This window comes from Phoca vitulina, unplaced genomic scaffold, assembly GCF_004348235.1.
Source record: "Phoca vitulina isolate PV1807 unplaced genomic scaffold, GSC_HSeal_1.0 scaffold18, whole genome shotgun sequence".
NCBI lineage: Eukaryota > Metazoa > Chordata > Mammalia > Carnivora > Phocidae > Phoca > Phoca vitulina.
Genome location: NW_022589721.1, coordinates 2,789,176 through 2,802,612, shown reverse-complemented (window position 1 = coordinate 2,802,612; position 13,437 = coordinate 2,789,176). Strand labels below are relative to the sequence as shown.

The following is a 13,437-nucleotide window of genomic DNA, read 5'->3' as shown; positions in this document are numbered from 1 at the left end:
GATCAAGGTGCCATCAGTGTTGGTTTCCGATGAGATTTCTCTTCCTGGCTTTCAGTGTCTTTTTCATCATGTCCTCACATGACCTCTTATCTGCACAGATGGAGAGAGAGATTCCTTATATCTCTTAAGGAAATTAGTCTTATTAGATTAGGTCCCCACTTTATGACTTCTTTTAACTATAATTATTCCCCTTGTCACATTGAGGTTGGGGTTAACATACGAATTCACATAGTTCAGTTTAAAATAGTGTACTATTTTACTTTGACCAGACCAAAAGAAGTAACTATGTTGTAATGGCCTTTTTTTTTTTTTAATTAAAAAAAGAAAGAGGGGTGCCTGGCTGGCTCAGTTGGTAGAACATGTGACTCTTGATCTTGGAGTCATGAATTTGAGTCCCACATTAGCAGTAGAGTTTACTTTAAAAAAAAAAAAGATTGGGAACAATCAGAGCTTTAACACCTAAAGATTCAAAAGTAATTTAGAAAAATATTAATATGACTTCACAACATGAAAATCTGGAAAGAAAGATAGTCTAGGGAGGGTATTAAGATCTCAAAAATAATTTCTGGTTATTAAAATTCCAAACAATCCCAAAAAGAATGAATGGTGAAGAAATCTAAAGAAATTAAGTGGTTGCTCAATGACTTCAGACTAATGAACATATTCCCAAGACAGAAAGGATATTTAACCAACAATAGATTATAAATATTACTAATATAGAGAAAACTCAGGATTGAGCAAAAATACCAAGAAAAATAAAATGGTCTTTGAAACATTTATTTGTAGGATAAAGAATTAACAGAAAGGTATATAGAGCTATTGCTTGGGCAGATATTAATACTGGTAATGTTTACGTCTCCTCTATCAACATAAGAAGCCCTTCAAACCAAAAGGATGAGAGTAGCCATTTTTGAAAATCTTCTTGAAGGACACAGGTGCAAAGATTATGGGAGTTCACTGAGGCATTCTAAACAACTTGAAGAGTTCTGATTTAGATACTAAAATAATTCCAAGGAATGAGAGAAGGAAAGAAAGGTCAGAAGAGTGGAAACAAGAGTGGAAACAGGAAACAGGAGTGATTTTCCAAACCAGGGAGCGAGAAGGATGAGAATTTCATAAACCAGCAACTACTGATAGTGCCCTAGGGAAGATTATAAATAGAGAATACAATATAGGAGAATATAGAAGAACATATAGGAGAAGAAATAAATCTGTAAGTTATATGGATTTGGTAAGAACAAGGTTAGAGAAACTATTTCCTTTTCTGACTGATAATCAAGCTAGTAGAAATGTTGGAGACAAATGCTTATTAACTTCTATAAGGGTCCAACAAGTTGTCTTATACCCTTTGCACAATTTAGAAAAATTTGGTCTGGATACGAGAACAATGAACTTAGATTCTCCTGAAATGTACCAGCGTTCAGAAAATCTCCAGGAGAAAGCTAGTGCAATAGTAGGGCTCATCTTAATTTGCTTCCCTTTTCTCAGAAACCATAGTCTTATACTGCCTGTTGTCCAGTGTCTGAATTTTTTTCACATGTTTTTTTCCAACTTTTTAAGTTCATAGCAGAATTACTGATCCATTACCAATTACTCTGTCAGGAACAACAGCAGGAGTTCTGTGTGAGAGTTTTTAAATATCACTTTTTGCTACTAAAATGAGTATCTTCTGACTGACTCTTGTTTGTATTTACAAAGGCTTTTGACTTCTGTATGCCATATTTTATATCCTGCGACTTTACTAATTTTTCGTATTGCTTAAAGTATTCTGTTGACTGTTTTCGGTTTTCCAAATAGATATACAATTATATCATCTGCAGATAGATGTGGTTTTACCTCCTTTTTTCCAATTCTTATGTTTATAATTGGTCTAATTGCATTAGCTAATAGTAATAACTATAGTGGGTACCCCTGTCTTCCATTCCTATTTTTAGTAGAAAAGTCTCTAGGGCTCCCCATCTGAATAATAAGCTTGCTAATTTTACTTTGTTTTTGTATGTTTGTTTCTATTTCATGTATTTTTCATTATTTTCTCAATAGATTGTAAACTCTTTGGTTGGACTATGCCTATTACTTATGTACCGAACTACCATTCACTTATTTGAGCAGATATGGACTAAGTATCTCCTATTATGTGTTATGTTCTGTGCTAGTCACTTGTCAGCAAAACAAACCCAAGCTATGTCCCATGACCACATCACACCACCCCGCCAAACCCTGCTGCCAACATTAAGATCTGGTGGGAAATACAGACATTACACAGATAACACAAGTGTGATAAATTTTCAAAAAGCTACAGTATTGGATACTATAGGAGCCTATAACAGAACAATCTAACCTAGTATGGGGAAATCAGGAGATACCTCTCTAAAGAAATAATATTAAAGGAAAGTCTAAAGACAAGAAAGACAGCTGACACACTTGTAAGAGAAATCCAGTGTTTCTGGAAAGAAGAAATAGAGTAGAAAGGTGGATCACGAGAGATGAAGCTTTTGAAGTCGTTAGGAAGAACTGGTGTATGGAGAGTCTGGTAAGCCCTATTAGGATTTTGGACTTTTCCCTTTAGTATAATAGCAAAATAAGAATGATGTTTGCTTTTGTGTGTAGATATGTATTTATGTTTGATAACTGTTCTCACAGCACATAGAAAATGAGATTGTAGGATGCTGAGTACATAAGTTACTTGTAAATGCTGCTCGTTAACTTTTAAACCAATGACTTTCCCACTTACAAACTGTAATCGCTGTGGCAGGTGGGCTTTAATTCTGAAAAGTAAGTACTATTTCTTTTGTAAACAAGAAATATATTAATTCTGAATTCTTTTTAAAAAACAAGGAGCACAGACTTCTTAGTGTCTGTGGATTTGAATTTTCAATTCATCCAATTACTAACTTTTTGAAAAAAATTATTAAATTGCTAGAAGTTTTGGTTTTCTTGTCTCTAAAATGAACTGTTGTTATAAGGATGAGCTGAGGGAAGCCTTGTAAAGCACTTAGGTTTTGGCTGGCACATATTTATCAAATATTAGTTGTATTTATTAACTATTTAAGAACTTCAGTTCTTAAAGAAAAAGAATAAATACAGAGAATGTTACAAAGTAATAGGGATGCAGACCATAAATTTAGGCATTCTCTTAATGATGACATCCTGATTATTCAGGTGAGTAAACCATATCTTAGGAGAAATAGTTTAATTAAGGTTCATGAGTAAATAAATAGTAGAGTAAGAGATGATTCCAGGGAGTCTGGTCCCAGTGCTCAAACTCACCATCCTATGTGGCTCTTTTCTAAAACAGTATCTCTTTTAGAAGATTCTTTCTCTCTCATTTGATTGCAGTCAAAAACTGAAAACCATCTTGCATTTTGGAAAGAAAAATATTAAATGGGGGAGATCACCTTTGTATTTGGTTAGTGGGACTAAAAAAATTTAAGTCATAATACATTATTTCCTGATTTAGGTGATAATAAAACTGTTTCTTACTTGAAAACTGTTTTTTTAGAAGTTCTAATTAATTTGCTGATCCATTAATTAATTAGCTACTAATGTATAGTTATAGAAGTAATGTTTTATCAGACTGTGTTTTTCCAGTACATGTTACTCCAAAGGGGACTGCTGCGAGAATATCTAGCATGGCTGCATTTGAACACTATAGTTGTAGTAAGGAGATGGTATGTGTACATCCTCATATGTGTGGGGTTTTTTTCTCTTGGGGGCTGGAAAAGGGGCGTTAGGGAGAATGTAATTTGATCTGGGGGAGCAGTCTTCTTATAATATTGAATAATTGTGTTATATAACTGTCATCTTTGTAAAAATACTTTTTAGAATGGTAGTATACATAAATTAAAGTAATTCACTTAACTTCATGTGGTGCTTATTATAAGAAAGGGGATAGTTGTTTGATGTTAACAGAAATTATTGATTTTTTAACTTCTAAATGGGATTTTTTTAAGGTGGAGTAAATGTATGGGAAACTAGCAGTATCATGTTTTATGTTTTTAGGTATTGTTTATCAGTTTTTAAAATACTTAACATTACATTTATGAAATTACAATATTTTATACTGTTTCACACTATATCAGACTACTGTTTATTTAGAATGATGGGGGGGAAAGAATGGTGGGAAATGAACTATCTTCTCAACTATTTTTTTTTTTTTTTTTGGTAATGTTAATAAAATTTTTGAAGAAGTCCACACCTGTTGTAACAAATTCAGTCAATGCTGAAGTGTAGAAACCAGGTCTTCCTCTCTAATTCCAGTTCCATAGGTTTTCTTCCACAATTTGCATATACCCTTAGGCTCTTATATATATATATGCAAGTTATATATATATGTCATGTGCTTATATAAAAATATGCATTTAACTATGCATACAGCATTTTAAAGTTAAAATTAGATCTTATTCCTAATCAGATCATATTTTAATGTTACTCTGAAACATGTAACTTAATGTGCAAATCTTTCCAAGTTAGTACATATAGAATTAATTCAGTTTATTGAATATTTTATTATAAGACTATATTAGTTTATTCATTTGCATGCTGATGGAGATTTAGATTAAATTCTTTTTTTTTTATTTTAGAGAATTTTACTAAGCACTATAAGATAGATAGTCTCCATTTTAGAGATGAAATTAAGCCACAAAGAGGTTAGGGAACTTGACCTAAATTGCATAACAAGTTAAGTGGGGGAGCTGGTATTAGAATCCTGGCAATCCAGTCCAGAGTTTAGTCTTAAATACTACATTATGTTACTCTTTTCCTTCTGCCTATCCTTAGTCTATCTACTGAATTTAAAAAAAAATCAATATATGAAATGTATTTAATATTAAAACATTCATGAAGATAATTTAATATGCTACCTTAAGGATGTTGGAAATCTTAGTGTCACAGATTACAAGCCGTAATTTGTGGTTGTATCTAATATACAAGTAGAAGGTGTAAGCCAATGTTACTCAAATGTTAATGTGCATACAAATCTCTGGGAGTAGGGGAAGCATCTCATTAAAATGTACGTTCTGATTCAATAATCTGGCATGGCGTCCTGATGATACCAGTACTGCTGATCTGCTTGTTGAGTAGCAAAACTTTTGGCAGTTTATACTGCCCTGTGGCAAATCTTGTTAGTTGTTTTATTGAATCAGTTTTTACATCATTTTATTTATGCTACCAGTTTTTATAAGTTGTATGTGTTAAGCAAATAGGTGGGGGTTTCTAGTTTCAATTCTTTGTCTGTAGCATTTAACGTTGTTGGGAAAAATAAATCGTGGCTTCTGTAGTATTAATGCACAATACTTAAATAACAATAATCAGGTTTATTTATGGACTAAATACAGCTTACACACCTATGTCACCATTTCCACTATCATTTTTAATGGAGGGAAACATTTATTTTCATTTTGAAGGCTATCGCTGTGGTTGAACTAAAAGGTTGTTTTATGGCTATTATTTTCTTCTTTGGTAATAACATATTTTACACAGTTAAAAAAGTGAATACCTGTTCAGTGCTATGTGCCACGCACTGTGTCAGGTGCTTAATTGGCATGATGACGTCATCATCATGACCTCCCTCATTTATTCATTCATTAGCTCTTCGAGCACCTGCTCTGTTCTAGGAATTGTGCATGCAAGGCTGAGCCAAATAAACACAGATTCTGCCTTCCTAGAGCCTAGTGCATTGGGGAGAAGGGTGCTGTACAGTAATCAAGCAATCATGGAAGTGTGATGGCTGTAGAAGACAGTTACTTACTATGCTTGCTATTGTCTCTACTCTTTCAACCATCAAAGAGAATCCTGCCATAGCCCTCTAAGCTTCTCCCACCTAGCTTCCCCCCCCCGCCCCCCCCCCGCCCGCCCCACTGCAAGAATTCTTTCTCTGCCAGCTGGATTCCTGAGCTGTTGTAATGCCAAACCTACCTCATGATTGGAGGGAGACAACTTTACAAGTAAAGATGAGCGGTTTGTACAAAAAAAGAAAGAATACCTGAAGGGACATTGTTCACATTAATTGAAGGAGTAAATATCCTCAGCACTTCAAATGGAAGTTTGAGGTGACCCTTAGTAACTTATTTCAGTTATTTTCATGCTTCCATGTGCCCAACTTTGTGGTAAGAGGTATAGGAAATTGGCGGATACAAAAACAGAGTATAATTCTGTCCCTACTCTTAAGACTATTAGAGTTGTTGATGAGAAGAGGTTGAAAGACTTAGAAGACATGCAAGACATTATTATTTGTTTTAAGTACCAACATGTACAACCCTTAAGCAGTAGCCACATTGTGGAATGATTGAGCACGCTCTTAGTGGAATGCTGTTTTTAAGAAGTATGTGATTCTCAGGGCGCCTTCGTGGCTCAGTTGGTTAAGCATCTGACTCTTGATTTCTGCTCAGGTCATGATCTCAGGGTTGTGAGATCAAACCCCGCCCCGGGCTCTGTGCTAAGTGAGGAGCCTACTTGACACTCTCCCTCCCTCTCCCTCTGCCCCACCCCCTGCTCACACACGCACTCTTTCTCCCTCTAAAAAAAAAAAAGTATGAGATTCCCTCTTTTCTAATAATCGTTCCGAATTCTCATTTGAAACAAATTTTTTTCTGATACTAATCAGGTCTATGTATTTGATCTTCATATATATTTCACTGCATTGTTGTGATTTTCAAAATGTTTTATTATCCCTGCTACTACTATAATTTAGGGCTTCATTTTATTGTTTTGAAGGTTATTACAAGACTTTAGTTTCTGAATATTATAAAGTAGCTCTATGTAGTTGTTTTTCTTTTAAAGGTGGAATCTGAAAAACTTTTATAAATTTTATCTTAGAAATTAGTTTATTATTATGTTTAATTTTAGGAAATGGTGCTCTTGCAGAACATTCTGAAAATGTGCATATTTCAGGAGTGTCAACTGGTAAGTCATTTTTTTGTAATGTTTAAATTTCATGCATGACTTATATGGTAAATATTGAAAGCCACCTGGTATCTTACAAAGTGATATTTGGCTATAAAAACTATTACTGCTTTTTGCAGCATGTAATAAGGAATGAGGTAACTGGAACATGGAGAAATTCTCATAAGATAAAATTGATACTTGCGTGCCCATGGATTGATTATACTCTTCCAAACAGACGGCATAATAATTTTTTCAGACAAACATTGAACCAAAAAAAAAGTTAACTCAAGTTGAATTAGTATTTTATTTCCTTACAAAGTTATATGAAATGAAATTTATTAAAATGTAATTTTGAATGCTATTTGTAGTAGTAGAGCCTTAGAAATTAAGCATTTTGCTTGATTTTTTTATTTGAGTACTACTATATATAAAATTGTTGTTCTTGAGTGCACAATTTACATGTTATTAAAAAAACAACCCAACAACATATTTGTATCCATGAAATTCAGAAACTTGTTGAGGTAAATGTATTTTTTCCACTCATCTAAGCCTTTATAAATTAATAATTATGTAAAGGCCTGTAATTATAATTTTCATTCTTAACATGCCTTCCACCGCTTTGTTTCCATTTTTGCTCTATCAACTATAACTACTTAGGGGAGCAAAATCTTTTATTTTTGCATATACTGAAATAGAGTTTCTTACCATTATGTTATTATTTCCCTTTAGTCTTGGTAAGTTTTATGTGGTTAAAAAAAATTACACTTTGTGTATTTATCAATCTACTGATTGATTGATTTCTTCATGCCATCTTGTACTTTGGTTATTTTTTCCTCACATGAAGCAAAACTGAGAGGTTCTTCTATTGTTTTATGCCTGATTTTATATTCAGAAAGTTAATAGACTTAACAAAACTTTTAAGAGTGAGTTTGCACAGCCAAACACATTGACAAGTGTGGTTTTCTGAAAATGGAAGCAAGTGCCTTTGTAGCCCACCTAGACCCTTTCACAGTTTGTCTCACTGTTCTCTTGTCTTCTAGTTGTGTGATTCTACACATCAAGCTAAAATAAGCTTATTTGAAAGAAAACCTTAATTTTCTCCCTTTTTCTATTTTGAATAGCAAATGAGAATTACGATTATTTTTCCACGTTGTCACTATGAAGTAAGATTGTGTACAAACATTTTAACTTACACAATCAAATGATACTGTCTAATTCAGGGATTTCCAAAAATTTCGGTCTAAGGACCGCTTTCAAGCTTTTAAAATACTGAGGACCATGTTAATCTACTTGGGCTTCCATAACAAAATACCATAGGCTGAGTGGCATATATAACAAATATATTTGTTTTCTCATAGTTCAGGAGGCCAGAAGTTCAAGACCAAGGTGCTAGCGGGGTTGGTTTCTGGTGAGATCTCTCTTCCTACCTTGCAAATGGCCACCTTATTGCTGTGTCCTTACGTGGCTTTCATCTGTGTGCAGAGAGGTTCCTGGTGTCTCTTACTCTTCTTGTAAAGTCCTTATGTCCGGGGCGCCTGGGTGGCTCAGTCGTTAAGCGTCTGCCTTCGGCTCAGGTCGTGATCCCGGGGTACTGGGTTCGAGCCCCGCATCGGGCTCCCTGCTCCACGGGAAGCCTGCTTCTCCCTCTCCCACTTCCCCTGATTGTGTTCCCTCTCTCACTGTGTCTCTCTCTGTCAAATACATACATACATACATACACACATACAGACCCTATGTCCTATAGGATTCGATCTTACCCTTATGACCTCATTTTAACTTCATTTACATCCTTAGAGGCTCTATTTCCAAATACAGTAACATTGGGCTTCAACAAATTAGTTTGAAGGAAGACCCAATTCAGTCCATAACATGGACTTCAAAGAATTTTTTTTATGTAGGTTATAGCTACTGATATTTACTGTATTTGGAATTAAAACTGAGACATTGTTTTAAAATGTGTTATTTGCAAATTATAGTAATGAATCTATTGCCTGTTTATATCAATAAAATAATTTTATAAAAATGAATTTTCCAAAACCAAAACATCAATTAGAAGAATGCCATTGTTTTATAATTTTGCAGTCTTTAAAGAATGGCTTAAAAGAATATAGCTGGATTCTCACATCTGTTTCTGCATTCAGTCTTTTGTAATATGTTACTTTGTTTGACATATATGAAGACAATTCAGTCTCACACTGATGCGTAATTGAAAAAAGGAGGAGTATTTTAATAGCCTTTTCAGATAATTGTGAGTATTCTTCTTTGCTACTATACCAAAATTCAATAATTTATAGTTCAAACTTAGTTTGAGTAGAATCTGAAACCATTTTAGTAAACTTTTTGTTCTCTGTTATGTAAAAACCCAGTTGGCCTTTCTTGCCCTTGGGATGGATTTTTTTTTTTACCATGCATCATTTTTTATTTATGCCTCAATAATTTACAAAATAATGGTGCTCTGAGTTATGCAGATTTATATGGAGTATGAGAGTTATGGCAATTTGGGCAGATCTAGTATTAAGTTCGGAATTTTGCTTCAACTCATCAAGATTAGATTCTGCTTCTTAATTTTATGTTTGCTTGACAAAAAAAAGAAATTAGACTACAAAACTGCTAAGCTTTGATGTTTGTTGAACATCAAAATTACCATTAAATAGATTCCTATTTGAAAAAAAATTCAGTTTAAAAATTTAGCCTTTACACAAACAATGAATCATGGAACACTACATCAAAAACTAATGATGTAATGTATGGGGATTAACATAACAATAAAAAATTTTTAAAAATTTAGCGTTTAGAATATGTAGAACCCGTTTTTCATATACTAATTCTGTTTATTTTCTTTAATCTTGACTTTCTACTTCTGCACTTCAGACATATATTTAGAAATGTGTATTCACTTAAAGGGTTGCCATAACAAAGCACCATAAATGAGGTGACTTAATAGAGGTTTATTTTCTCACAAGTCTGGAGGCAAAATCTGAGATCAGTGTGTTGATAGAGCTAGTTTCTTCCGAGGTCTCTCTTTGGCTCACAGGTAGCAGTCTTCTCCCTGTATCTTCACATGGTCTTCCTTGTGTGTCTCTGTGTGCTAATCTCTTCTTATAAGGACACCAGTCATATTGGACCAGTCAGTACTGCCCACCCATATGACCTCATCTTAATTTAATTACCTCTTTCAAGACTTCAGCCCCAAATCCAGTTACATCCTGAGTTACAAGAGGTTAGGACTTTAACATAGGAGTTTTGGGAGTGACACAGTTCAGCCTATAACAAAATGTATATTTTAATTAAATGTTTATGCATCAATAAAATGCTTAATTTCAGAGGTCAGTGATACCTTATTATGGCTTATTGTTTTTCCTGAAGGTTATTCTTATAAAATCTTTCTTCTGTGGAAGGAGAAAAATAATATGAAATCTATTCCAATTATACCATTAAAAAAGTAAACAGTCTCAAAAGGTGCTTTCAGATATACAGACTCATTGTGGTTTTGCTGTAGGATGCAGCTATAGAACATGTCATGCTTGATATAGTATAAGCCCTCTGAATTCTGTGCATCCCCAGTTGAAATGAGACCCCCCTGGGGGCTGGTCTAAATGGAGAACTAGCCTTTGGAAGAATCTCTAAATGTAGGACTCTCTTTCTCTTGAGACCAGCAAGCAACAGAAGTGGCTTCTGCTCCTCACCTGCTCTCTTTTTACCTCTGCTGCTCTCTCTGACGATGCTGTGCTCTTGTCCAGTCATTCTGTGCATTTTGGAAATTGTACTGACAATTTTAGAAATAATTCTAACTTGTCTCCAGTTAGTGTTTCCAGGTAGTTTCCTGTCCAGATCAGGACCGTTTCAGAGTGAAAGGGGACACTATTTGTAATTACTCTGGCACTACAGATAAAACCAGGACTGTCCTGGACCGTGCAGGATAGATAGTCCCCCTCTCTGTAATGAATTAAATTCACTTAGCATGTGTTAAGCACCTGATGTGGGCCTTATGCCAAGAAGGGTGGAAGTAAGCAATGAGTAAAATATTCTTGTCTCAAGGAACTTATTTAATGGAGAAAAGAGACATATGCAAACTGTACCTCTAATGTTGTCTTAATGTGGTAAATCCTATGATGAATAATATGCATATTAAGTAAGATGATGAATTTATAAAAGGCCTATTTACAATAGTGAGTAGTGAATGACAGTATTAATTTTTCTTATTTTATTATGAATAGCACCAATTGAGAATTCATGTAAATTATGGGAATTATTTTTTTCTTTTTTTTTTGGACAAATAAATACTATTTTCTTAGCTTGATGTAATATGGGAATTATTTCTGATTGATAATATATTTTTGGTTCTTATGCTTGGGATAATTTATTTCTATTTCTAATCTATTCATTTTTGTCTTCCTCCTCCTCAATCTTTACCAAAAGAGTTAAGTCTTAATCCTTTTGCTGGTTCTTACACTACAGGTTTTGGCATAAGAAAACATAAATTATCAAAAAGTATATATTGGGTGATTTTAAAACAGGGAAAAATTATTGGATAAAATTTTATTTTCTATATGTTTTTTATTTAGAACTTTCCATTGTCCAGAATTTAAAATTTTAAATCTGCTTTCATATCTATGATAAAGGAGAAAAGACAGATGGTATTTTTGTAATTTTGTAAATCTGTGTGTTCTATATGTTTTTTATTTAGAACTTGCCATTGTCCAGAATTTTAAATCTGCTTTCATATATACAATAAAGGAGAAAAGACAAATGGTATTTTTGTAATTTTGTAAATCTGTGTGAATTTTCATGTGAAAATCATGAAATTATATCCTAGAAACTGCCAAGTAATTTAATTGTATATGTTGAGAGAGTAGGAAGGCTATTTTAACATTCTTTTTAAAAAATGTCTAAATCAAATGTCTCATGTTCTTTAAATGTCTAAACTTTTAAAATACCTAAGTTACTGCTCATCTGCTGCATAGAAGGAGACATTTTTTAGGTTAGATTGATTTATAACAAGACGTTTGCATAAATTAAACTAATCTATTTGACTTTTTAAATTTATCTACTTTAAACTGAATTTTACTCTATGATCTGTGATATTTATTTGAATCGACAATTCTAGAAATAATTTGATTATGCCCTCCCTATTACTTCCAAATCAAGATTTTTATTTGTTTCACAAATTTTACTTATTTATTATACAAGGTTCACTAAACATTTAGAAAACTTGGAAAAAGAGCAAAAAGATTAAGAAAGTTACCCATTGGGACGCCTGGGTGGCTCAGATGGTTAAGCATCTGCCTTCGGCTCAGGTCATGATCCCAGGGTCCTGGGATCGAGCCCCACATCGGGCTCTGTGCTCAGCAGGGAGCCTGCTTCTCCCTCTCCCTCTGCCTGCCTGTCTGCCTACTTGTGATCTCTCTCTCTCTCTCTGTGTCAAATAAATAAATAAAATCTTTAAAAAAAAAAAGAAAGTTACCCATTAACCCTGCATTATTAGTATAATTCATAATAATATTTTAATTTATTTGTCCTTAAAAATAACGGTATATGCATTTAAATTATAACTAATTTTGTCTTCTGCACTTTCTATTTAACATTTTATAGACTACATTTTTTTCATAACCATTATTTTAATGCCTGTATAAAGTTTCCATTCAGTGTCTATGTTCTAGTGTTTTTAAACATATCAATGGGTTGTTTCCAATGGGTTCTGCCTAGTCTCGGTCATGTTACAAGGGACATATTAATATATATCTATCCTTTTTTTATTTCTAAGACTGTTTTTTCACATAGATTTCTAGAAGTGGGAATTACTCTATCAAAGGTCATAAATAATTTAATTTAGAAACCTTTTGACAGATTGCTTTCAAAATGGATTGTACCCATTTACACAGCTATCTGCAGTGAGTGAGAACACTTACCTTGGGTATAATCATGTTTTTCTCATTTAACTTTATCTTACTATGTTTCTATTAAAGTCCCAACCTTTTATTTTCCCCAGATTGTTCAGAAATGTAATTGTTTACTTCTACTTTTGATTCATGGCCTATAGTTGTGACATTGCAAAGAATAAGAGAATGAGATTGGCTTTCTTTTATAGTTAGGCAGAACTACCCTGAAATTTAAAGATTTTCTGGTTGCTAATAGGAACAGATGTTGGAGCTTGCTGCTTTCTCAAATAGAAAGTTTTTACATATGAGGATTAATATGTTATTCCCAATTCATCAGTGATGCAGCTTCTAGATATTCCTACCTTATAACATCTGTAGCCGAGGTTAGCTTGATCTTGAGTCTACTTTATATTTAACATGGAATTTTTTGTAAGGCAAAGCCACATTTCTGGGAGCAGAGAAAGAGAATATCAAGTTAGGAAGTTTCTTTCTTGATCCTTGTTTATATTAACTGAATTAGCAGAGTATATAAAATAGATTTGAAATAGTTTTTAAGTATTGTTCTCCTTTTGTTTTGTCAGAATTTTTATTCTATTAAAGTCATCATCCGGGCACCTGTGTGGCTCAGTGAGTTAAAGCTTCTGACTCTTGGTTTCAGCTCAGGTTGTGATCTCAG

At 33.5% G+C, this 13,437-nt stretch overlaps 1 protein-coding gene across 2 annotated transcripts in view; it reads left to right on the top strand.

Moving 5' to 3' along the window:
• Window positions 1–13,437, top strand: part of LRP12 (LDL receptor related protein 12) — a 74,243-nt gene that overhangs the window by 24,446 nt on the left and 36,360 nt on the right. Inside the window, exon 2 of one of the 2 annotated variants that reach the window (XM_032415599.1) lies at window positions 6,844–6,900. The exons of the other annotated variant lie outside the window; for it this stretch is intronic. Within the exon in view, the coding sequence (XP_032271490.1) occupies window positions 6,844–6,900 (57 nt within the window). The remainder of the gene's footprint in view (window positions 1–6,843; window positions 6,901–13,437) is intronic. 2 annotated transcript variants of the gene reach the window in all.